Genomic DNA, 26,838 nt, shown 5'->3' on the forward strand with positions numbered 1-26,838 from the left:
CCTCCTTCTGGATCCTTTCTCTGTCTCTGTTTCTCTGTCTCTGTCTCTGTCTCTGCCTTCTCTCTCTCTCTCTCTCTCCCCCCATCCCCATGCAAGTGAATGGAGCAATTTCTCCATTCATCTGCATGGGGTGAGAAGAAACTTGCTGAAGGGGGAGAGAAGCCCCCCCCCACACACACACACACTCCAGGGCCCTGTTGTACTTTTACCCCTTTTGCAAAATATTGCTTTTTAAAAATGCTTTTATTCTCTTATAGCATTTACAACATTTTATTCATTAAAATGTATGTGTGAAGTTACTTACTTTGTATAATTGCTATCTCCTCCAGATGCTGGGAAAGATTGAAGGCAAAAGGAGAAGAGGATGGCAGAGGATGAGATGGCTAGATAGCATCACTGATGCAATGAATATGGACTTGAGCACACTCCGGGAGAGAGCGCAGGACAGGAAGGCCTGGCATGCTATGGTCCATGGGGTCACGAAGAGTCGGACACGACTGAACGACTGAACAACAACAACCAGATTGCTCCTGACGAAGGAGCCTCAATCTCCAAAATGCACTGGGGTTAAATAAACATGTTTCACTTTGGCACCTCTGAGAACTCATTCTCTTCCTCCTTTTCACTCATCCTGGGTGCCTCCCTTCTGGTTTTTGTTTGTTCCCCCCACCCCCCCACCCCACACACATGCACACTCACACGCACATGCACATACCATTTTTTGGTAGGGAGGATCCCCCCCTTCCTATTCAAATGAATGGAGGGATCACTCTATTCCCTTACAGAGGGGGAAAGTAGCATGGTGGGTGCCTCAGCCTGGCCTTGCAGGCACAGTGGCAGCTGTGGGTGCCACAGTGGAGACCCTAGACCTACCCCAAGGTCTCCCACCCATGAAACACAGTTATCTGATGGGCTGTGTTCACACATAACAGTAAGCCATGGTTTATGTTCACCATGGTTTGTGGCTTTAGCCATGAATTGTCTTGCAGACAAGCAAACCGCCTGTGGATTGTTTCCTCTATTTCTGTTTCGTTTCTCTCCCGGCCATTTTGCCAGCCTTGAGAGCGTTTTCATTTTTGACCTGCTCTTGCTGGTCTCCTCTGTTTCAGCAGTGCAAACAAGCCAGGGATAAGCCAGGGTTCTGGGTTCAGACATCATGACAGGCCATGGTTTAAACAAGCCAGACTTTGTAAGCCAACAATGCACCAGGGGTTCTATTTGTGGTTTGTAGCTCATTAACAAAGCATGGCTTGTTTGAAGGGATGGGTTCAGACGCAATGACAAGCCAGGTTTCAACAAACCACACCATGGCTTAGCATTACATGTGAACGCTCTGATCAAATTGAGCATCAGCCAAGAACTAGCTTGATTATCAGGACCATCCAAAGTTATCTTTTAGGATCCATGGAATTTTTTAGAACAAAGGAAGCTACCTTGTACCAAGCCAGAGCATGGGTCCAATTTAGCACTGTCTACTGACCATCAGCGGCTCTCAAGAGTTTCAGACAGGAGGTGCCTGGGACTGAATCTGGGACCTTCTGCATGTGAAGTAGTTGCTCTACCACTGAGCTATGCCCCTCTCCACCTTTTTGCACAGGTGTTTGATACATACGGCTTGAAAAAAAATCTAGCCTCTAGAACCTGCATTGGTCTTCCTCTGTGACCTCCCTGTGGATGTGTTTCCAGCAGATCCCAAGCCTTGACAAGTTCAAAGACATATACTCTCTGGTCCCAAGCTGTTCTTTCACCAACAGCTTAGCAGGGCTGGGATTTCAAGCTTCTCGAAGTCCATGGCCGCCTTCCACGGGCTTTGGCTCACCCAGTATACAATACCAGCCTAGCAAAGCACACCTGTCACAACGCACCTAATGTTCTAGGAAGTCCATGACTACCCAGTGTGCACGGATTCTCCTGTTTACACCGCACCTGCAGGGAAATGGTCAAAGAAGCTTGGAAATGGAGTCATCGGTGGCTGTGCATCTTCTCCTTGTAAATACAAAAGAGCCATTCCATCTGGTCCAGGGAGTGAGCCAGAATCCTGGAGAAAGCAAAGTATTCGAAGCAGTCAAGCATTTTGCTGTCATGGGCAGGGCTGTACATAAGCTAGGGTTCCACAGAATCTCAGAAAAGCTGCAGAGTGGGCTGAAGGACGTCCGTTTCCTAAGGATCTGAGCTTTCATGTAGCAAACAAAGGAAGTTTCTACCCTTGAAGGTTGTGGTGTATTGAATGTACCCCTAAGGAGGCTCTAACAAAACAGTATGGTTTCTCTTTTGATGCTTGCTGGTATGGTTTAGTCCCACTGGCTATGGCTCTAGTTTTTCTGTGTGTGTGTTTGCACGCATGCATGCATGTTTATGCACTCTGGTCACTTTGCGGAAGAGGCCACCAGGGCCCTTTTTAATGGTGTTTCCAGACAGATTGCCAGGGGCATTGCTAGGCCAGGACCCATGAGGGCCTAGACCCAAATTTATTTCCCAAGGCCCTGGATCTATTCACCAGAACTCCGAGTGTCCATTGGTGCCAATGGAAAAAGTTTTCCTAAACTTAATCACCATCCAGGATGCAATTCTCAAAGGGGATTACAGCTGGGGAGGCAAGGGTTAATTCTCCCCTCCCCACATGCTGTAACACCTCCACCCAAAAAAATCTCCCCCTGAATGGCAATTAAGCTTAGAAAAGCAAAGCAAAAATGTATTGGTTTGGGATGATCTAGGACAGGATAAAAATTAATTGATTTTATTTGAGATGATTGGGATGAGAAATGAATTGGCTGGCTTTGTGTCCTGCGAAATATAAATAATTCCGTCTTATTATGGAATTATGCAGCTATTTGGTCCTTTCCTCCTTAAATGATTTTGTTTTTGTGGTAAGAAAAAGTCAGAGGAAGCAGTAGGGAAATATGGAAGGATTACAAGTAGAAGGCGATTGATCCTCCATAAAATTCAGTGAAGGAGGCAGGGCAACTGCAAAATAAAAGCCCGATCTGCACGTACCTTTAATTATGTTTGTACATATCCTGAATCAAGTCTAATGTCTAAAGTCCAGGGAGAAGAATTAGATTGCTCATACGGTGTTTCCATTGACTGTGCAATACAAGGTATATATATATATTTTTCAAATCCAAATTTCTCATAATCCATTAGAAAAATTGCTTCGACTACTCTTGAATGGCTTTTACTTAATAACATTACCATGGGAGAGTGTGTCATAACCGGAAGGCAGGTTAGTTCTGTATTGCACCACAGTCCTATGCTTGTTTACTCTGAAGTAAGCTTCACTGTGTTCAATAGGGCTTACTGCCTAGTAAGTGTGTTTAGGATTTATCTGAAGACACCATGGGGTGCAGGTACCGCCCTCTGGGGATCTGATGCAGGGGTGGCAAGTCTGCAGTCTGCTAGGAATGCTTGCGCAGTTTGCCTTCTTGCATTTTTGTAAAGGAATATTACCCCCCAAAAAACAGTGCTTAGGGTTGCATACTTGGATCTCTTTTTTCCTTCTCTCTCTCATTCATAGAATTTAATGAGCACAAAAAATGGCAAAGCAACCAAAAATTCTGCAGTGTACCTGCCACACATTTCATTAGTTGAATAGAATTACCTTTTGCCGTTTCGGCCTATGAGTCTGGAAAAAACTCATCAGTTCATTATCTTCCTGGACTTTTGCAAAATAATTCGAAGCTTGACTGGATGATTTTGCTCCCTTGGAAAAGAATGAGAGGATAGCCATAGCTGTAGTAGTCACTTTGTTGGTAAACTGGTTTGCCATATAGATTACAGTCACAGTGGATCACAACAAAACATGACAAAAACAATATAAATACATGGAAGCTATCTCACTGTCTACCATACCCGCACATCATGCGAGGCCCTCCTCTGAGTGCCCCTGCCCAATACGGCGTGGCAGGCAGCTACAAGGGAAAGGGTCTTTTCAGGATCAGTCCTCTGCACTAATGCTGTTTTGACACCAAAGACTACTTAATGTTCCTAGGCTTTTTAAACTAGATTGTGGTTTTAATGTTGTTTGGCCCTGTAGATTTTCATCCCTCTGTTTCAAACTGTGGTTTTTAGGGTGGCCAGATGTCCCACTTTACAGAGGACAGTCCTCTATTTTGAAGAGCTGGCAGAATCCTCTATTTGAAGGTGTCCTCTATTTGATGAGCTTTCTAGTCCGAATCTGGTTTAAAGTCAAAGAATCATAGAATCATAGAACAGTAGGGTTGGAAGGGGCCTACAAGGCCATCGAGTCCAACCCCCTGCTCAATGCAGGAATCCAAGTCAGAGCATTCCTGACAGATGGCTGTCCAGCCTCGCTTGAATGCCTCCAGTGTGGGAAAGCCCACCACCTCCCTTGGGAATTGGTTCCATTGTCGTATTGCTCTAACAGTCAGGAAGTTTTTCCTGATGTTCAGCCGGAGTCTGGCTTCCTGTAACTTGAGCCCATTAGTCTGTGTCCTGCCCTCTGGGATGATAGAGAAGAGATCCTGGCCTTCCTCTCTGTGACAACCTTGCAAGTTCTTGAAACCATAAGAAGGGAGAACAGCAAAGGTCTGAAAGTTGCCCATCAACACCCGGGCTGCAGACTGAGTAGGAACACAGGTCCCCTGGTCAGTTTTCTCCACCGTGGTAAGATGTCTTGTATTTCTATTTAAATTAGAGATATTGTTTCTAAATTTGCACCTTTACATAGAATTGTAATATAAATCCAAATGTTATGCACTTGGTTCCCTCTTTTGTCCTCTGTTTTTGGTGATGCATTTCCTCTTTTTTTGAGATATGTGTAAATGTCCACCTTACTGGTTTGTTTCCTTGCTCTCCGTTTGAATTGACTGCTTTTATGTTATCATTGTGTTTCTATTGGCTGCTTTTATTGCAATGTGATTATTTGTATGTTGTCAATCCTCCCAGAGAATGTTTGTTATAGGGTAGCATATAAATAAATGCAAATAGATACAATAAATAACAAAATTTAATAGGTGTTTTCATAGGAACACAAATAGAAAGTGAAACACCCTTCTGAGGTGGCATGTGGCACCTAGCAGAGCCTAATCGGCCATGAAACTAATGTACATATCCATTTGAGATTGAAAACTTACTTGCACCCAGGGGTCTGCCCCCATTTGAACCAAGCAGTTGATGCCACTCAAGATCTGATCCTTACACAGGTCCTGAACCTTCCGAGCCTCAGGGGAGAGATTGCGGTATTTCAAGTCCATCAAAAGGGTGGAGTGAGCAAAAGCGGCACACTGTAATGCCGTTAAGCCTGTGTAGGAAGGTGCAAAAGAGTTTTAGGCTCCAAGAAAGGGAGTGGAGCACTGCAAAATGGGGAAATGTTATCCTTTCTTTCAGTTACATGTTGATCAGGGGAGCTGCTAGGCCTGGGGCCAGGAGGCTCCAGCGAGGGATGGGATGGGGCTCCTGCTAGGCCAGGGGCCAGGGGGCTCCAGCGAGGGATAGGATGGGGCTCCCGCTAGGCCAAGGGCCAGGGGGCTCCAGCGAGGGATGGGATGGGGCTCCCGCAAGCCAGGGGGCTCCAGCAAGGGATGGGATGGGGCTCCTGCTAGGCCAGGGGCCAGGGGGCTCCAGCGAGGGATGGGATGGGGCTCCGCTAGGCCTGGGGCCAGGGGGCTCCAGTGAGGGATGGGCTCCTGCTAGGCCAGGGGGCTCCAGCGAGGGATGGCATGGGGTCCGCTACGCCTGGGGCCATGGGGCTCCAGCAAGGGACAGGCAAATGAGCAATGTCTGAGATCCCCAGAATTCTCCAAACATCGCCTTGCTGCTTGTCTCATCCCTGGGTCCCCTTTGCATTTTGTGATCGCTGCTTGCTTTCCACAAACAGGAAGACTGTGCAAATTGAGCAGTGATCAAATGGGAGATTTGCGCAAATCTCCCCCAATCTGCACAGATTTTGAAATAGAACCAGGAATTGGGAATAAGTCGAACACGTACTCATGTTTGTCAATTTCAGAACATTCTTGGCAGACCCTTGCTCGGACTCTGTGCTTCGAACAGGGCGTGCACACATGTTTTGCAAGCAAAAGCGAAATTCTCATATATGCCTGGCTCCAGCCCAAATCTATTTGCCAGGGCCCCTCGGTCTTTTGCCCAGAACCCTGAGTGTCCATTGGTGCCAATGGAAAGTTTCCCCTTCAGCTTAATTGCCAGGCAGGGGCACTTTCAAGGAGTATCACAGCTGCATAATCCCTCCCATCTCATATGCTGCAACCACCACCACCACCACCCCACATGGCAATGAAGTTTAGAAGAAAAAAACCATCCACTGGTGCTAATGGAAGCTTTTTTCCTAAATTTGATTGCATGGGGTGAAAGGGCTCATGATAAAATTTACCAGCCACCCTTTTAATGCATTTTTTCACACCTGTTCACAGACACTGCAGATCCATTGTAATTGCAGATAAACTACTGATAAACTACCGATTTCAGCTGATTGGGGGGTGGGGTGCAACTTAATTAAACAATTTATTTTATTTGGTGCGATTTGGATGGGAAATCAATTGGCTAGCTTTGCCTTCTGTGAAATTTTAAAGACATCCAATTTGCATATGTAGATATAAATCAGCATATGCAAATTTAACACAGATTTGCACCCTATGGGCCTGGGACCTGATTTTTTTTAAGTGCCTAGCAATGCCCCTGGGCTTAATTGTCTCCCAGCCCAGCTCCAATATGGGAAGTGAGCTGGCGTAGGAAAAGATTGCTTAAAGCAATGGAGTGCAGCAAGGTACAGTGGAGGGAGGGTTTGGTTCCCCTTTACCATGTGCTCCATTCCATTAAAAAAATTAGATTGTCACCCAGATTACATATGTGAAGAGGGCAATACATTTAAGGCGCAATCCTATGCACGTTTAGACAGAAAAAGTCCGATAACTCTGTGATGGCTGGGGAATGCTGGGAGTTCTTGGACTTTTTTCTGTCTAAACATGCATAGGATTGCACTGTAAATGCACACCTGTCACGTCTAAGTTTAGCCCTAATTCACATCTGTTCTTCTTGGTTGTTCTGGACTGACCCTCCATCCTTTTTGCCTCTCCTCTCCTCTCCTCCCTAGCATGTCTCATCTTTACCTTTAGACTGTAAGCCTGCAGAAAGGGCCTGTTTTATTCTCAACTTTTGTACAGTGCCTAGCACATATTTGATACTTTATAAGAACCGCAGCAAGGACCAGGCTCGGAACGGGCTCCCTGTGAGCAGCACAGGCTCGGAACGGGCTCCCTGTGAGCACAGGGATCGTGGCATCCAGCTCTCAGCTCCAGTGCTTTAGCGGAGCCAAGGTTTGCAAGGACGCAGCGCTGGCACTTTTTTTATTACCAAGGTCATCTGCCACTCCTGTTAGACTTCCCTGTTCCCTTTGAGCTCAGCTGCAATCCTCACAGTAGCTGGGGCCGGGGATGAATTTTCCCAGCAATACTATGCACTTCCCTGCTGCAATACAGAGTATTTTGGGGCGGGTTGGTCTTGAAAGGGCAATCAAGACCCATTAGCTTTGCAAGCAACCTGCTCCTTGTAGAGATGAACATTGCTAGAACTGATTTGTTGATACGGTCAATGCAGCTGGCAGCTGCCTGAATTCTTGGACTGCACTTGGGGCCGTGGTTATGGGGTCTCTCATGATGAGCACCCGCACTTCAGAATTTACCACTGCCCCACCACTTGCCCCCCCTCACAGCCTGTTTGATGCTTGACAACTGCCTTCCTTCTTGTAGGTAAATAAACCACATGGCAAGCAAAATTGTCCTCACAGCCCCTTGTCAGCATACCCCGATTGTCAGTTGCATCCACTTCAACATGGATGCCACCGCCCTGACAGTTTTTCAAGACCTATCATAAAGAAAGAGAGAGAGACACTTACAATACATATCCTGACATGGGTCTGTGGCCAGAGAGGAGCAAAGATTCATATTTCTAATTTGGACCATTTAACGGTAAACCTCCCATTACTCGTTGAGGAGCTGGAAATCCTAGCATATTTTTAAAGTACTGCAACATAAGTAAGTAAATAAGAGCAGACAGGATCTTTCTTCCCTGTCATTCATTTACATCTGACCACCAAATCCCCCCAGGTACCATTCAATCCCAACATCTGTACCAAATTCAAAACCAGGACTATCACTCAGTTAATCGTAGTCAAATGATTGTTTATTCTATCCTACACATGTTTATCCAGAAGCAAGTCTTTCTGGGCTTAGTGTGGCTTACTCCCAGGTAAAGGTGCAGTGAAAGTCAAATAATCTATTGATTACATTTGCACGTGTACAAAAAACATAGTTCTGAAGCAAGAATCACACTTCCTTTGCTTCTAAATTATGTGTGGGTGTGCCACTGCAGGCATCATTTTAGAAGATGAAGTTAGGTCTGGATGCTGTCTGAGGAATCCCATGCAGTCCTGTGATACTTGTCTGTCTTGTCTGTAATACTGAGGGTTAGTCAGGAGAGGGTTAATGCAACCAGTAGGACTGATGGAGATATCTTGATGGCTTTGGCCAAGCGATCCAGTGCCCTTCTTTTCTGAAGGAGATGTCTCTCAATGGGTGTGCTCTTCTAGAAGAAGAGAGCAGTTTGGGGATCAAGATTTAGCTCCTGGCATTGAACAATGCCCCATGAAAATTGAGTCATTCAAACTACAACCCAGTTTGCACAATCACCACGGCTTAAACAAGCCATGGTGGCGTGCACACAGCATCATTTCCCTATTCACCAGCCCTGGCACAGCTTGTCATGTCGTCTGAACCCAGGCAGTATGGCTTGTTTGAGGGGGAAAAAAAACGTAAAATAACCCAACAATAGGCCATTGGTTAATTTGAGGATTGTTTCCCCCACACAAGAAGCCATGTCACCTGGGTTCAGATGACATGACAAGCCGTGCCTGGGTGGGTAATTAGGCAAATAGTGCCTAGCACACACTGGCATGCACCACAGCTTAAATAAGTGATTTTGCACACTAGGTTGATGCCTGTGAAGAAGTCTCTGAGAGAGAAGATCAGGCTGGGAGTTAGAAAGCTAAATTGGAGCTGTGGAGGCATTTTTGGGTGCAAGAGCCTTCCTGGAATTCTAACGGGGCACCAGTGTCTGTTGGAGTGCTAATGTTGTGAATCTTTGTTTATGCTCAACCTGTGTACTTGTAAATAAATGCAAAAATAATGTCTCCAATGTCCTCGTTCAAAAGAAGCCAAACCTTGGGTAAAATACTTGCATGCTTAGAGTTCTCATCACTCAAATAATTGGGGGGGGGGGGGTTAGGATGTAACACACACACACACACACATTCAAACTTCTCAAACTGCCTGTTTAACTGGGAGCATCTTTTTAGTTGATTTAAATCTTTTAAATTGAGTAATCTAATTAATTACTTATATGTTACAGCCCCTCTCAAAATGACAGATTCAGAATCATGCCTTCCACTTGAACCCAGTGCATACAAAATAAGCAAACCCATGTGCCTTTTATTAACTTGTACATTTGATTTTGAGCTTGGCATATGGGTTGGTTTCCTTGGCATGTAATTTTTGTTGCTTTAAAGCTTCTCAAATGAACAGATGTGTATAACCAAACCAGGCCTCTGTTTCAAGGTCTACTTACTTCCAGGACTCTCAGGTAACCCTTCTCGGCACAGAGATGCAAGGGGGTCCTCCCCAAGCCATCCTTTGCGTTGACGTTGGCTCCCAGAGAGATCAGGTCACTGGCTATAAGATGATGATTCTTTTGAGAGGCTAAGTGCAATGCAGTCTTTGAAGGATCAACAAAAACAAAGAGGGAGAAAAGTGGGAATTATTCACACAGGAACAGCTTGGAATGAAGCTGCCAGCTCTGGGACTGGCCTTTTAACTGTGCCTTTAATAACAGTAGCTGCAGCAATAATAGCCAGCAATAGTGTTTATCTCTGGGCTAGCCTTTCCCAGCCTGTTGTCCTCCCGATCGCTGGACTAAACCTCCTGTCATCCCCAGGGAGAGCAAACTGTCCTCTCCAAAGAGCAGATCCTTTCTATGGTGGCTTTGGGGTTGTAGAATACTCTCCCCTGGTAAGTCTGAATATGTTTTCCCCTAGTCTACGGAAGGCCCGTGGCTCAGGGGTAGGCCCCTGCTTTGCATGCAGAAGGCCCCAGGTTTGATCCCCGGCATCTGCAGGTAGGGCAGGAAAAACTCCTGCTGCCAGTCAGCGCTGCCAGTACTGGCGTAGAGGGAGCAAGCGTCTGACTCAGTATAAGGCAGATTCCTTTGTTCCTTCCACGGACAAGTGAAAACACCTTTATCCAACCTGAAGTTCGGGGATTAGTAGAGATCCTTGCGGTATTTTCAAGTTTTGGTTTTATTAGCTTAATGGCATCATTTTTCTATTTCATGTGGATTGCTTTTGTGTTTTCATACTGTTGTCAACTGTCCTCCAAACTGTTTTCTGTTGAAACCTGGTCTGTCATAATATATATTAATACCAGTTTGAGTTTTCCCGTGCTCACGCTTATGTAGCCAAAATCGCACCACCCCTGCACAAGAGAGACGTATTGGCAGAGTCCAGGTAAGCCCCAGGCTTTCAGAGTGCCAAACAATCTGCAGGAAAAAAGACTTCTGAGGAGGCAACCCACCCCTCACCCTGCAACCCCCCCCCCGCCCCAGAATAACTCGGTGGCATCATGGAATGTTGAGCTCCTGAGAGGAAAAAACCTCTCAAAGAGTGGGGAATAGAATGGAGTGGCTAGAAGAGGAAGACAGAAAGACACACATTGTATGGTAGAAAGAACCATCTCATTGTCTGGATAGATCACTTCCTGGTTCACACTGAGAAGCTATTTTTAAAAGTCCTCAGGGATGAAAGTGAGAGCTGCCCAAGGAAACTGATGTGAAAAATTAAAGAACTGAATGTAGGTGGGATTAGCCACTCACAAAAGAACCAAATGGAGGGGGCAGGGGATAAGCAAGAACGATAATCACATCCAAGCAAGGCATGCAAGCATTATAATTTATTTTAGGAAAGTATGAGCTTGGTAAACTCAGTCTCTCTCTTTCTCTCTCTCTCTCTGTATGTGTATATAAGTGTGTGTATATATGTGTGTGTGTGTACACACACACACACATGCACACACACACTAATGAGGCTTAGTACTTTAAAAAAAGGGGGGTTGGAGCCTCAGCCCTGGTGCGCCCTGGTTGGAATTCAACCTTGCTGGGTGTTCATGCCTGTTTTGCTGCATCTTCCTCATCAATTCTGTTCCGATATGCAAACCTCCATGCCAGTGCATAAGTCAATGCCCTTTTCCCTTGCATAACGGCCTCATGCAGGAGCCTGGAAGAAAAAAGGAGAGGAGGTAATATAAAGAGGAAGGATACTTCTAAGACAGCAAGGAAGCAAAAACAGCGTGAAATCAGAAGTGTGGTTTGGTCACTTTTAAGCAAATGCAAAACACTTGTATACATGCATGGTTTCATCACTACATTACATTAACCACAACCAATACAATGTATTGGCCCCATGGAAGAAGTTAAGCACCTAAAAAGCCCTGTACTCTGGAGCAGACCAAAGGCCCATCAAGTGGAGTTTTCCTCCCAGAGTGGCCAGCCAGATGCCCCAATGGGAAGCCCACAAGCTGGACATGAGGGCAATAGCCCCCTCCTGCTCACATTCCCCAGCAGCTGGTATACAGACACATGCTGCCTCTATCTACTCTGAACAGCTCTGCCTCTGGCCTCTATAGAATAATAGAATAGTAGGGTTGGAAGGGGCCTACAAGGCCATCGAGTCCAACCCCCTGCTCAATGCAGGAATCCAAGTCAGAGCATCCCTGACAGGTGCCTGTCCAGCCTCGCCTTGAATGCCTCCAGTGTGGGAGAGCCCACTACCTTCCTAGGTAAGTGCTTCCATTGTCGTACTGCTGTAACAGTCAGGATGTTTCTCCTGATGTTCAGCTGGAATCTGGCTTCCTGTCACTGGAGCCCTTTATTCCGTGTCCTGCACTCCGGGATGATCAAGAAGAGATCCTGGCCTTCCTCTCTGTGACAACCTTTCACATACTTGAAGAGCACTATCCTGTCTCCCCTCAGTCTTCTCAAGGCTAAACATGCCCAGTTCTTTCAGTGTCTCTTCATAGGGTTTTGTTTCCAGTCCACTGATCATCTTTGTTGCCCTCCTCTGAACCCTCTCCAGCTTGTCTGCATCCATCTTAAAGTGTGGTGCCCAGAACTGGACACAGTACTCCAAATGAGGCCTAACCAGTGCTGACTGGGGGGGAACTAGTACTTCCTGGGATTTGGAAGCTATGCTTCTATTAATGCAGCCCAAAAGAGCATTGGCCTTTTTTGCACCCACATCACATTGTTGGCTATATTCAGCTTGTGATTGACAACAATTCCAAGATCCTTCTCGCTTGTAGTGTTGGTGAACCATGTATCCCCCATCTTGTAACTGTGCATTTGGTTTCTTTTTCCTAGGTGCAGAACTTGGCATTTATCCCTATTCAATTCCATTCTGTTGTTTTCTGCCCAGTGCTCCAGACTATCAAGATCACTTTGAATTTTGTTTCAGTCTTCAAAAGTATTAGCTATCCCGCCCAATTTTGTGTCATCTGCAAATCTGATCAGCATTCCCCACACCTCTTCCTCCAAGTCATTAATAAAAATGTTGAAGAGCACTGGGCCCAGGACTGAGCCCTGCGGTACCCCACTCATTACCTTTCCCCAGTTGGAGAAGATCCCATTGATAAGCACTCTTGGAGTCCGATGTAGCCAACTGTGGATCCACTGGATTGTTGTTTCATCTAGCCCACCTTGAGCTAGTTTGCTCATCAGGAGATCATGGGGCACTTTGTTGAAAGCTTTGCTGAAGTCGAGGTATATGATGTCCACAGCATTCCCACAGTCCACAAGGGAGGTTACTTGATAAAAAAAATGAGATAAGATTTGTCTGGCAGGATTTGTTCTTGACAAATCCATGTTGGCTTTGAGTAATCACTGCATTGTTGTCAAGGTGCTTCCAGATGGATTGCTTTATCATCTGCTCCAGAATTTTCCCAGGGATTGATGTCAGGCGGACTGGTCTGTAGTTCCCAGGTTCCTCCTTTTTACCCTTTTTGAAGATAGGGACAACATTAGCCCTCCTCCAGTCATCTGGCACTTCACCCGTCCTCCATGATTGCTCAAACAGAATAGACAGTGGTTCTGAGAGTTCTTTTGCTAGTTCCTTTATTACGCTAGGATGCAGTTCTTTTGGCCGTGGAGATTTGAACTCATTCGAAGTAATGAGGTGTTCCTTGACCATATGTCTATCGATCTCAAGCTGCAATCCTGCCCCTTCAGCCTGTACTTTGCCTTTGCCATGGGGGTCATGGACCCTCTTTTGGGAGAAGACTGAGCCAAAGTAGGAATTCAGCACCTCTGCCTTTTTTTTGTCATCTGTTATCATTTTGCCATCCTTATTTAATAGCTGAACCACCATTTCTTTCCTCTGTCTTTTACTATGCACGAGGCTGAAGAAAGCCTTTTTGATGCTTTTAGCATCCCTCGCTAACCTCAGCTCGTTCTCAGCTTTAGCCTTCCTGACGCCATCCCTGCAATTCTGTGCTACCTGCCTGTACTCTTCCTTTGTTGCTTGGCCTTACTTCCACTTCCCATATGTGTGCCTTTTTTTGTTTTCAGGTCATCTCTAAGCTTCTCTGTTTTCTTCCACCTTTTTTTCTTGTTGGAGTTATTTGTAATTGTGCCTTGAGAATTTCCTTTTTTAAAACTCCCACCCATCTTGGACTCCTTTTCTCATTAGCGTCACTTGCCATGGGACCTTACTGATCATTGTTCTGAGTTTATTAAAATCAGCTTTCCTAAAATCCAGGGTACGCGTTTGGCTACACTCGGCTTTTGCTTCCTTTAGAACCAAGAACTCAAGTATAGCATGGTCTCTTTCCTCCAGAGTTCCTGTAACTGCTACTTTATCCACTAAGTCATCTCTGTTGGTTAGGATCAAGTCAAGGATAGCCAATCCTCTAGTTCCTTCCTCTACTTTCTGTAGGAGGAAGTTATCCGCCACACAAGTCAGGAATTTCCTGGGGGGACCATGTTTTGCAGAATTTGTCTCCCAACAAATATGGGGGAAATTGAAGTCCCCCATTACTACTGCATCATGCTTCCTTGAAACATTGGTTATTTGCTTTTCAAAAGTTTCAGCCTCATCTTCTCCTTGATTGGGTGGCCGGTAGTAGACTCTGACCACCAGGTTCCTTTTATTTTTTGCTCCATTTATTTTAACCCAGATGCTCTCAATGGGCCTACCAAGCTCAACCTCCTGTATTTCTGTGCAAAGATATGAATTTTTCACATACAGTGCAACCCCACCTCCCTTTCTGTTCCTTCTGTTCTTTTTGAACAAGTTATATCCTTCAATTGCTGTATTCCAGTCATGAGAGTCATCCCACAAAGTCTCAGTTACACCTACCCAGTCATAACTTCCCTCCTGTATTCCCTCCTATCTAAACAGCTAGGATAGTTTTGTGTTAACAGCTAGATTTTATATTTCCAAAAATGGAGGGATCTACAATTGTCCACAACTTTCTTCTTCTCAGTGGTCTTAGGGGCACTGAAACCCTCACATCAGCCGACAGGACCATTTGAAGGTCTGCAAACCCTCCTCCTCCAAATCATCTTAAGGTTCTGACTATGTAGCCATCCTGACTACAACATCCAGTCAGTCTCCTGCACCCCACTCTTATTCCCTCCCCGCAAACCTGCCATTTGTAATATCTTCCCTGATGAAGAGATCTGGAGATTTCAAAAACCGGCACATTGTTTGTGATCTTTAAGTTGGCCTACTAAAGATATTACAGTGTAAGGATTTTGGATTTTTTCTTATGGGCAGCTGTGTTGGCCAGACTGTAATGTTTGACTACTAGACTTAGTGGCTACATGAAACCTCCATGTTCAGAGCTAGTCTACCTCAGAACAGCAGTTGCACACACCCCACCAGGAAACACGAGAGGGTGTGCGATGGAGGCTGGTGGCTCCAATGTCAGTAGGGTGGTGAATCTGCTCAGGGTTTCAGTCAGAACCCTAAAAACCTCTAAATTTTAGAGTTCTAACTGGTTCTGACTGAAACCTGGAGTGGATTTACTGCCAACTGACATTGGAGTCATCAGCCCCACTGGGGCTATTGCCCTCATGTCCATAGGCAGCTGGTTGGCCACTGTGAGAACAGAATACTAGACTAGGTGGACCCTTGGTCTCAGCTAGCAGTTCTGCTCTTATAGAAAATCACTGGAGACAATTGGAAAGAAGGGGAAAAACTGAACAGGGAAGTTAATTCAGGTCTGGGTTGAAGCGTTCCCAGCAGTTCCAGACTACATCTCCCAGAATTCTTTGGCCATTAAACCAGTTTCAAACAGCTTTGGTATCTGTCGTGTAGATAAAAGACTTAGGCAGCAACCCTAAACTCACTAACTAGTGACGATCAGTAGTGTAGTGGAGCCAGGCCTCCCACGGGTGCGGTGCCAACTTTTTTATTATCAGAGACCAGTGGAAGCTGATGGCACCAATGTCACTGGGGTGGTGAATCTGTGCCAGGTTTTAGCGAGAACTCTGAAGGAGCTGTCCAAGTGCTTCAGCAGCCACCCCACAATCCCCCTCTCCCGAATTCCCTGCTCCCTCTAAGCATAGCTGCAATCCACACAGCAGCTGGCAAGGCAGGAATGAGTTTTCCCAGCAGCAATATATTATTCCCTGACGTTGAACTGCGGACCGGAAGGTCGGCAGGACAGCAGTTCGAGACCCGAGTGCCGCGTGACGGGGTGAACTCCTGTCTTCAGTCCCAGCTCCTGCCAACCTAGCAGTTTGAAAGCAAGAAATTGCAAGTAGATAAATAGGTACCGCTTCGGCGGGAAAGGTAACAGCGTTCCGTGCACCTCGGTGTTCAGTCGGCCACATGACCACGGAAGCGTCTTCGGACAGCGCTGGCTCTTCGGCTTAGAAATGGAGATGAGCACCACACCCTAGAGTCGGACACGACTGGTTGGGGACACCTTTACCTTTTTTTACCTTTGATGTGGAATGGGCAGGTAGGACCCACTCCCTTTATGACAGGCCTAGGGTTTCCATCTCTATCTGGTGGAGATGAAAATGGCTAGAACTGGTTTGCTGATATGAAGCAGTACAGCTGCCTGCATGATTGGACTCTCGCTGGGGCCGTGACTATGGGGACTCTCATGACAAACACCTGCACTTCAAGATTTACCACTACTCCACTGGTGAAGACACTGGGCCTTCCTTCTGAGTGAACATGTACAGGATTGGGTCGCACGCCACCACCTCAGCCCAGGGCTGTGCATGCACTCCAGCACATCCCCAGGGCTTGCGTCTTGTGTGGGCTTCCAGTTCAGTTCAAAGGAGACAGCTTCTGTATATGTGCAAGGGAATGAGCATGTGGCTTGGCTTCATCCAGTGAAATGAACAGGGCTGGGAGGGGAACCCTGTACCCCTTCCCAAGCTCTGCCACTCCCCCAGCAGAACACTGGACCAAAGCAATTCCATTTCACATGACACAAGGGTGGTTAATAAGCCACAGTGGCTTGTTAACCAACCCCATGTGTGCGGGTCATATACCACCCCGTTTACCTACCTACCCTAACCAGGCGTGGCTTGTCGTGAGGGTAGGTGGCTGGGATTGTTAACAAGCCAGCCAGCAATCCTACAACAAGCCATGCATTCTGGGTGGTTGTTAACCACCCCAGCCACCCACCCTCGCCAGGTTCAGACGTCACAAGTCATGCCCGGCGAGGGTAATTAAGTAAATTGGGTGGCACGTGACCAAGGGTGGTTAACAAGTTATCACAGCTTATTAACCACTCTCATGTCATGCAATCCTGGTCAGAGGCTCCCTTTTCAGTCCTGGCCTTACTTTCACTCCAGCTGATCTCTGAAAGAGGAGATTCCTGTTATTTTACATCTGAGGAACAAATATTTGCTGTTTAAACACAACTTGTTCTGCTGAAGTGACTCATAAAAGGTTGTCACTTCCATTTTAATTCCTGTGAATCAGCAGTCCCTAGTTCTGTGGAAATGTTGTAAATATATATCTAAGGGCAAGGTAAAAGCAGCAGCAAAGAGACACACACATAAAGCCAAGACTAAGAACCAATAAATGAAAGTAAGCAACCCGGGAGTCAAACGCTTGTTTAAAGAGAAGTGGCTTCAGTTGACAGCAGAACTCAGATAAAGAGGAAGATGCCCTAACCCAGGGGTAGGCGACAACTAGTCACCTACCCCTGACCTAGTATCTTGGGGCAGGGCATCCCACATACAGGGTGTCACCACTGAGAAAGCCCTCTGATGCGTTACCACCAACTCTGCCTCTGAAGGCATCAGCACATGCACGAAGGGCACAACTGCCAGTCTTGGTATTTCGAAGCCTGTGTACATGTCACTGTACTTGCCAGGGGCATTGCTACAGGGCCGTTTCTAGGGAGAGGCAAAGTGGGTGGTTGCCTGGGGCACGAAGAAATCGAGGGTGCCAAATGACCCTGAGGCAGACAGCTGCAATAGTGGCTGGGCATGGCTGGGCCGGCAGTCAAGGAAAGCACTGCATTGGCCAGTCCTGCCTGCAGCCGCATGCCATTCCAAAACGCCGTATGTTCCCTAGTATGAGACGCAGCGAGCTGAACCAATCACCTCGCTAACTTTGTGGGGTGAGCAGCCAGTGAGGGCACCGGAACAGTTGGAGGCCTGTCTTCTCAGTGCTCCTGGGTTCCTATTGGTTGTATGTCCCCAAAGCAGCATCTCATTGGTTCAGCTCACTATCACTCACACAAGGGGAAATGTTGCGATTTAAAATGGCCAGTCCGCACTGCAGCTGCACGCCGATAAAATGCTTCCTTTACTTGTGCCAAGCCTTGCCTGGCCGCTACTGCTGTCTGGCTGGGGTCATTTGGGAGGTTCCTTACCACCACAGCCACAGCCACCAGCACCTGCTCCCACTACTGATGAGGGGGCAGAAGGGCTGGGGGAGGGGGAAGAATGGAAGAATTTTTAAAAATTATGTTCTTTTAAAAAAAGCATAATTTTAATGTGTTTTAATCTTTTTGTTCTTTTACTGTTTTATCTTTTGTGTTCACTGTTCTGAAATGGTTTTAGATATGGAGCAGTATACAAATATTGTAAATCAACAAATGGTTCCCTTTTCTGAACTCCCCCCCCAACTTTCCCCTTCCCCAAAAAACTTTGTATGGAGGTTGTTGAGTGTGCCGAACCTTTGGTTCAATGATGTCTGTAAAAAGTTTTTTTTTAAGAAAGGGACCTCTTTCTTCCCTTCCTGCTACCATGTGATGGGAGGAGCAAGTGACTGACTTGGATGGGGCAATGCAAATTTTATGCCAATTTGTGTCCCATGGGCCTGGCCCTCCAACCATTTATTTTACCTAGCAATGGCTCTGGAAGTTGCTCACATTCATTTCCTTACTCTTGCTTCTCCTCTCCCTCCTTCTATGTTCTCTGTAACTACTGGCATTTGACTGCACACACCACTCTATAAAACACAACGGATGCTGATGGTACTAAACAATATATGTGAATCATGATGGAGTGAAAGAAAGGCCGGGGAAAAGCAGATTGCAGTAATCAGGGTGTGATATAACCCTTGGGTGATCCAAGACCTTAGTAGCAGGGAAGAGTTACAAAGGGGGCAGATTTTTTCCTTCGTAGTATTATCAGGAACAGAAGAGAACCACTGAAGACACACCTGTTCCCATTTTTATCTGGCGCAAGCAACCTGTCCACCGAAATGCTCCTCAGCCAACTCTCCTCGCAGCAGAGCTGGAACTGGAAGAAAGAAGTGGCAGAAGAGTCCTGCCTCACAAAAGACCTGGCAGTTGGCTTTGGCCGTCCCCCAACATACATGGTGGCCGTGGCATCTTCCAAAGGTTCTGGTGTGGCATGCCCTGATGGATTGTGGCACTGAGGCCTGATAATGTCTCTGGGAAAGCCTTGGAAACTTGCCATAGAATGCACAACAGCGCCGTTCCGGTATCTTTCTTCCTCACACAAATGTTGGAATGTGTCGCTAGGATCCAAACATTGTTGTAGCGTTCTGCAGTTGAACCCGCTGAAATTTTCTGCATGTGGATATGCTAATGTGCCTGAACTGGGGAATGGAGAACGTGGCTGAACCCTGACAGATTCCCAGCTGCTTTCTGGTTGTAGGCCACTATCAGCTTCCCAGCAAGGAGGCTGAAATTCTGCAGATGCATCCTGATGGCATGGTATAGACAATGGCAACCCTAGCTTGGAGCGGCTCTTATTCAGGTCTTCTTCAAGTACTTCAACCAGGATGTCCAGGTCCTCGACACTTTTTAAGGCAGCCTGAGTATGATGCCTGCTCTTTAGAAAGGAAAGAAAGAAAAGAAAAGAATGTGTGAGGTCTGCCATGTGATTTGGGAAATGCTGGCTACAGAAGACAGAAAGTGCCCCACATACTTGTTTGTTTCGCTTTTCTGAGTAAGCTCTTTTTTTTTCTGTATGGGAAGAAGGAAAAGAAAAAGTATTCTGTAACCAAAGTGATTAACGCAAGTATTTGTATATAGGATGCATAAGCATGACTGCACATGTGAGAGATCCAAGCAGGAGCCATTGTACAGCATTTAAGGAGTGACGCGCGGTAACAATCATTTCAATTTCCCCGGGGCACCTGGCTGCTTACAGAAAGCATTCTTTGAGAACAGAACTCCAAAGGGAGACTCCCATGTGAAACTGCTGCACTGGGATTTATCAGCAAGTTTGATTCTTTGTTTAGGTCTTAATCAACACCAGGGTTCTCTCATTCTTATTAAGGATTTTAAATTAGCACAGCACGCCTAGGAAATCCATATTACCACCCCTCTAGATATATTGGACTTTAGCTCCCATCAGCCTGAGCCAGCATGGCCAATGATCAGGAATGCTGGGAACTGTGGTTCAAAACATCTGCAGAGCACCAAGTTGGGGAAGGGTGCTTTATCCATTTGACACCAGCCACCTCCAACCTGGTACCCTCCAGATGTGCTGGACTATAACTCCTAGCATTTCCAGCCAACGCATCTGGAGGGCACCAGGTTGCGATGCCTGTTTTCATTTTTCCATGTGTGTCTGCGCTAGTAGCAGTTGTATTAAGCACTTGCTTAGGATAGCAATATTTTAGGAACATAGGAAGCTGCCTTACACTGACTCAGACCATGGGTCCATCTAGGCCAGTATTGTTGACACTGACTGGCAGCAATGGCTCTCCAGGGTTTCAGGCAGGATTCTTTCCTTGCCCTACCTGGAGATGCCGGGGATCAAACCAGGGACCTTCTGCATACGAAACAGGTGCTCTACCACTGAGCGAGAGCCCTTCCCTCACTGCAGGTTCAATCTCATTCTCCTGCATCTTCTTGGGCAGCAGGACTATGACTCTTCTAGGAGCTCCCTGGCTAAGAGATGATGGCCCCAGGGTACAGAGTAAACAGTGGGGAGATGGAGCAGCAGTGGCTCTCCAAGGCTTCAGACAGGCATTTTTCCAGCCCTATCTGGAGATGCCAGGGATCAAACATGAGACCTTCTGCATGCAAAGCAGGGGCTCTACCAACTGAGCTACAAGCGTGCCAAAGAAGAGGCACAGCCCAGGAATGCTTGTAGTCTTGCAGATGATACTATGGTATGACTCCCAGATCATACATTGCTCAAAGTTGCTTGCACTCCAAGCAGTAGTTCTTTACCTGTTCTTCCTGAAGCCATTTTGGTACCTGCATTTACAGATGTTTCCTAAGGAAAGGAAATAAAACAGTGTATCTGGGACATTATCTTCTATTAGATAGATCAGGCTTTCCCAACCTGGCACCCTCCAGATGGATTAGACTACAACCCCCACCATCCCCAGACAGCTTGGGTGATTGTGATGATGAGATTTGTATTCTAGCACATCTGGAGGGTGCCAGATTGGGAAAGACTGGGATCCAGACATGGGTCTAAACATGGACTGCAGTGTCCCTCTTGACCAGTGCAAAACAGACATCACTTTAAAAAGTCAGTGTGGCTGGACAAGTAACAGGGAAATATTTGTGAACTCTCAAGGTAATGCCTTCCTAAAAAGCAGTTGTGGCCAGCTTTGCTCCTTCAAGGAAAAAGCCCAGAAACCCACATTTCTAGGTTGGGAATCTCAGTAGAGGGGTAGATTTCCATACAAAATATACATTTTTTCCCCTGTGCTGGAAAAGTGTGTTACATGAACTAGCGGCCCTCAGACTTTAAAGAACAAAGAGCAGTAATTTATCAAAAGGAATAAAAGCATTTTTAAAAGTGCTACTGGGATAATATCTCAGTATTGGGGGTTCACACTTCAAGTAGTGGATTCTAATCTCACTCGCACACACTATAAAGGTGCAATCCTATGCAAATTTGGCCAGAAAATAATCCTACAACTCTCAGCATGCCCTAATAAGACTTTTTCTGTCTAAACATGCATAGGATTGTGCCCTTAAAGGTTCTTAATTTGAAGAGTATCATAGCAACCCATTAAATAAGGGCACAACCCTATGCATGTTTAAACATAAAATGTCCCACAACTCCCAGCATTCCCCAGCCAGCATGGCTGGCTGGGGCATGCTGAAAGTTGTAGGACTTTTTTCTGTCCAAACATGCATAGGGTTGCACCTTTAATGTATGGTGTCTGGGGCACTTTTAGAGAAAAATATAGCTGATTATTTGTTAAACCAAAGGGTGGCAAAGTGGGAGACAGACAGATCTGAACAAAGAGAAACACAACCCAGTTTCAATGACAGCATGCACAGGAGAACGCTCCCATGGATCGCTCATGCTATTTATTTATTTAGTGCTCTCAGTGTGTGTGGTGCTTTACAAAGGGCTTAGAATCTAACATTTGATCCAGGGGAACCAATAGAGGGAGGAGACAGAAATGGGACAGGAGTAAACGGGAAGAATATGCCATTAATTAATGGAAGGTAGTGGCTGTGCCATTTGGATTTTCCAGTTCAGCATCACAATGTATCGGGTTGACCCACATCCTATGTTGGGGGTGCAGAACATCAGGCTTGGGGACCAAATCCAACCTGCCTGGGTTCTCCAGATGGCCATGCCCCTTCCCTGGCCCCACCCCCTTTCTCCCTCAACCACCAGTTGTTTGGTGGTTTCCTGGCTTCTGTGCGGTTTCTCCCCTTACTCTAAAACATTGAAATGCCTCTCTGGCAGGAAGAGCTTTAAGCTGAAATACACTGGTATTTTTTGGCCCCGTCCCTTTTGTGTGGAATTCGGCCCCCTGAAAGCGTCTCTGAAATAGAGTGTGGCTCTCAGGCTAAAAGAGATTCAAACCCCCTGCCCTATGTGAACAAACCAGAAAAGGGGCAGCGAGCATCCCACACTGGCAACAGCCCACCCTCCACCCTCTCCACTCTCAGGAACAGGGAGCGCATCTGACCTTGTTGTCGCTGGAATCTATCCCTTTGGAGAGTCGTATTTTCCTCAGCAGTTCACGCACTGGCATTTTGACCCTCACGCCCACATATTGCTTGTGCAGGGCACCGGTGGTCAATGCCAAACCTGGGAAAAGTCAAAAGATGATGACTCTTAAGACAAAAGTTACAAGTTCCGTGCTGTACATGAAGTGGCACGTTGTAGGAACGACAGCCTGTCATGCTTTGGTGGAGGCAAAGCTTCGAGAGAGCTTAAGGTGCTGGGACACTCCTGCATGTGAAACCAAATCAAGAAAGGGAAGTTTAGTCCTCTCTCCAATTCCATGGTAGGGGAGGAACAGGAGGACAGAACCCGCCCACCACCACCACCACCACCAAGTTCACAGAACTCTCCTGGTCCTGGGGCTTCCAGCAGCAATGCTCCAGTTCTTTACCACCAGGACTGACTGAGCGGTGTTCCTCAAGGATGCCATCTTGGCTGCAATACAAATGGACTTAGCACTGGCTTACTTAGGTGTTTACAGAATGTTTTCAGACAATGCTCCCAAAACAGCCTTCAAAAGCAATCTGATAAAACAATTACAAACCAACATTAAAACAACAAAAATTGATCTAAAACATCCGCCACATAATCTAAGGCAGCAGAGGCACACAGCTTTCTCAAGGCCTAGCAGTCAGTCAGCTGACCCTGTATGGGCCAGTTAGGCACCACCATGCTGTATAAAACCCCCAGACTCCGAGCTTCATCTGCACTCTGTCATTGGAGAGTTCTACCTGGCTAAGCACCCTCTTCCCGGGCCCTCACACTACTCCCTTTCTAGGGTGGCCATATGTCCTACTTTACAGACGACAATCTGCTAGTTGAAAGCTTCTGAGTCCAGTTTAAAGATGGAGAACCCCAAGAAGGGGCCTTGAAGTTCACCATCAACACTCCACATCTGGACAGCAGACTGAGCAGGCACACAGCTCACCTGGTCTTCCTCCCTTTGGTGAGAGTACTGCATTGCCATTTAAATTATAGTAATTATTTCTCAATGTGCTTCTATGCATATAAATTAGCAAATGCAAATTGTCCTCTTTTTTGGCAACGAGTAAGCGGCCACCCTGTCTCCACTTCCTGCCTGCCCTGGTTTAGTATTTTTGCTTCTGGCCCTTCTGAATTTTGACTTTTATTATTACATTTATATCCCACCTTTTTTCCTCTCGCAAGGAACACACAGCAGCTCACATAGTCCTCGTCCTCTCCCTTTTATCCTCACAACAACCACCCTGTGAGGTAGGCTACGCAGCGAGTCAGTGAATAGCCCAACGTCACCCAGTGAGCTTCATGGCCACGTGGGGACTAGGACCCGGATCTCCCAGCTCCCAGTCCAGCACTCTCGCCACTACACCACGCTGGCTCCGATTGCTGCTGGAACAACTTGCCCCTTACATGTCCCGGACAATGTTACTCCCCTCTGGCCCCATCAGATCAACGGCTGGCTCACCCTGGAAATACCCAAAACCTGACCATTCAGATCAGGGCCCACCCCCCACAGGATTCTGCCAGTTCTTGGCACCCTTGGCAAACTACAGTTCCCAGGATGCTTTGTGGGAGAAGCCATAACATTTAAAATGGTATTAAAGCAATAAATGCCTGAAGCACAGATATGGCCTCCCTTTGGCCAGAGGTGTCCTTTGGCACAGAATACCATAATTACTAAGAGCTTAAGACGCATCCTCTCGTTACTGTGACAGGAGGAGGCTGTGGTTTATGAACCACGTGCCTCAGCATCAGCCAGCCAGGACGCAAGCTCCCTGCCACGTGCTTTTGTTTCTCTTGCTCAAGTGGGGGAGAGACATGTTTTAACTACAGCAATAAAGGACTGCAGAGGGCAGGTCTTGAGCCACTGGCAATGGGTCTTCACCAACAGTGGGAAGTTCCTTGATGTCTTGCCAGATTCAAACCCCCATTTTATTCCTGTTGTCATGATGGTTTAAGTGAGCTTAAAATGCATAACTGCACGTGCTCAATGCTCTTTTAATCAGGCTTGGCAGACAGTTTTGTTGTTGATGTTGTTCTAATATCAGGAATGTAGAAGTAGTTTTAAAGCATGGAACGGTGTCTGGAGGAATAGCAAGAGAAATAGGAGTTGCATGCTTTCCAAACGAAGTAATACACACAGCTGTCTAAAGGGCCCCTCATAAGGTCATTGAGACCAGGATCTAAGACAACCTAACTGTGCCACTGAGCAACTTTTATTCATCAACTCTCTCTATCCTCCCCACCCCTCTTCTAGGAACTGGGGTCAGGGGACTAAGAATACCTGGCTCAGAGCAGTTTGGAATCTAGTTAAGGCTGTGATCCTGGGAACACTTCCTTGGGAGCAAGTTCCATTGATCTCACCGGGGCCTCCTTCTGCATTATGATACATACAACGGGGCTGTAAGCTTCTGCCCCAATATTCGCCTTCCAATGTAATGCTAAGCAGCCCACCAAATACTCACATGAAAACTGACATGTCTGGGCTCTCCTCCAATACGAAAACACCTTAAGGGCTCCCCTGACAGTGAAAGTTGATGAGATCAGGACTGCAACACTCTTCACATAGCAAAGGCCCAATCCACTGGGGAATCTATCCTGCCCAGCCCCTGTTGAAGTGAACAGGAGTTGCGCCAGAGCGCTGGCCCAAGAACTCCCCATGGATCTATTTCCTTGCCTAGTGAAACTACTGCAGATCATGTTGCATGACAACACTGAAGCATGCACAGAAGAGCTTGGTCTCACCTCTTCTCACAGCAGACAGCTCCTGAGGTTTATCCGGAAAGGTATCCCAGGTCATGGAATCCACGTCACTGAACTCAGTTAATCCAGAGGCAGGCAAAGATGGGCTGTGTCGAAAAGAGCTTTGGGGGCTGGCTGTTTCCCCTGGAACAGGAGACCCCTGGCCCCCAGCACAGCCATAAGCCTCCGTGGCACAGATACTTGGACTACTAATTGGTTGTGAATTCTGTCGGACCATCTTCTGCAGCCTTTCCATTGTGCGGAAATATACTTACATCACCTCGATGAATCTTACTTTCCTATTCATTGCAAATGATGCATTCTACATGCTGATGTGGCGATCCAAACTCAGCTCCCACTGACTGGGAGGAATCCTGGACAGCACCCAAACTTAGGTCGCCTGCTCCTCAATGGCAGGAGTTGGTAGAGAAACCGCCTTCTCTCTTTACTTGCTCAGCTGAGGAGCGGGGAAATGTTTACAGGAGAAAGTCAGCCTGGATTATATCCTGTCCGGATCTGGAAGCTGTTTCTGGGTGTTTCATAGCTGGTTACCTGCCTAGTTGTTGTTGTTTCTTTTACAACCAGGTACAGCTGGAGTGAGGCCAGTTGTCAGTGAGGGACCACACCCTCTTTCCCTATGAAGATGCGGAAGCAGCTGACTGATAGATCACTTGAGCAGCCAGTAAAAGGCGCTGAAGCTCAAGGAAAGAAGAAGGCTGAACTTACACGCTTATCTGGAAGTCAGTCCCATTGAACTCAATGTGGCTTGCTTCTGAGTAGACACATTGGCCTGCCCTGTTAATTGCATTCAAATGGTCGAAGGAAGATGGGTAATTGGAATATTAAAAAGGAGAAAATAACCTGATTAGGGTATTTCTGTTGAGGGGAGACAGATAGATTTGTAACTATGAGTACAAATTCAGTGAAAGCTGAGATTTGCGGACCTTGAGAGGTACTGGCTGCTCCCCGCCCCCCAAATCTGATGTGGCAGCAGCATATCTGGTGGTGTCTTTTGGAGTGGTTTAAGCTGTGAACAACCCCCTGCCCAACTGATGCGCCACTGTAAATAAATACAAATATTACAAAAAGCCAGTAAGCCTCCAGTGACCTCATTCTAGAGAACAGCAAACAGAGGGCAGATGCACGCCTGAAACTAGCCAGTTCATGGAGAATTGGGGTGTGTGCATTTTATCAGCCCACTTGGTATTGTGGTATGACTCCTCACGTCCTTGAGCAGTGAGACATCCTGGGGCAGGGCAGCAGGGTTTAGTCCCCTTTAACTCAGAGATCACAGAGACTCACAGTGCAATCTGACTGAGGCATGTCTACTAAGAAGTAAGCGCCACTGAGTTCAGTGTGACTTACTTCCAGGTAAGTGTGTAAGACTGCAGCCTTGAAGTATAATATTTGCTTTATTTTATGCATTATATTTGCTTTGTTTACATTGCATTATTTTTATGCATTATATTTGCTTTGTTTGTTGTAGAAGGAAGGTTTTGGAGGCTGCATTCCAGTGGTGGGTGGGGCCCAAGGCAAAAGGGGCGGGGTCAGCATACCAGCTTATTTTAACTTGAAGCTTTCATGGCCAGGAACTAAACCTTGGGAGAGGCATTTCAACCTTTAAGAATGGGGGGGGGGGGGGTGGTAAAAAGGTAAAAA

General features: G+C 46.6%; 1 protein-coding gene across 1 annotated transcript; it reads right to left on the minus strand.

Moving 5' to 3' along the window:
* Positions 1 to 25,818, minus strand: LOC146340423 (uncharacterized). Its single transcript, XM_084807209.1, has 11 exons — positions 25,183 to 25,818; positions 22,421 to 22,542; positions 20,706 to 20,751; positions 19,450 to 19,487; positions 18,716 to 19,353; positions 11,188 to 11,293; positions 9,595 to 9,741; positions 7,776 to 7,836; positions 5,094 to 5,260; positions 3,599 to 3,700; positions 1 to 2,038 (listed from the first exon to the last, which is right to left on the minus strand). Exons 1-11 carry the CDS (start codon positions 25,433 to 25,435, stop codon positions 1,916 to 1,918), a joined length of 1,803 nt encoding a protein of 600 aa, XP_084663335.1. The 5' UTR covers positions 25,436 to 25,818; the 3' UTR covers positions 1 to 1,915.
* Between the last annotated feature and the right edge of the window lie 1,020 nt (positions 25,819 to 26,838).

This window comes from Heloderma suspectum, chromosome 6 (genome assembly GCF_057233095.1).
Source record: "Heloderma suspectum isolate Gila_16-S chromosome 6, 16-S_ref, whole genome shotgun sequence".
Taxonomy (NCBI): domain Eukaryota; kingdom Metazoa; phylum Chordata; class Lepidosauria; order Squamata; family Helodermatidae; genus Heloderma; species Heloderma suspectum.

Coding starts and splice junctions, on each gene's coding strand:
- LOC146340423 (XM_084807209.1), bottom strand. CDS start 25,435: ATGGAAAGGCTGCAGAAGATGGTCCGACAGAATTCACAACCAATTAGT. Junction 22,543..25,182: donor GCTGTCTGCTGTGAGAAGAG/GTGAGACCAAGC, acceptor GACTTTTCCCAG/GTTTGGCATTGACCACCGGT. Junction 9,742..11,187: donor AGGAAGATGCAGCAAAACAG/GCATGAACACCC, acceptor GATCCTTCAAAG/ACTGCATTGCACTTAGCCTC.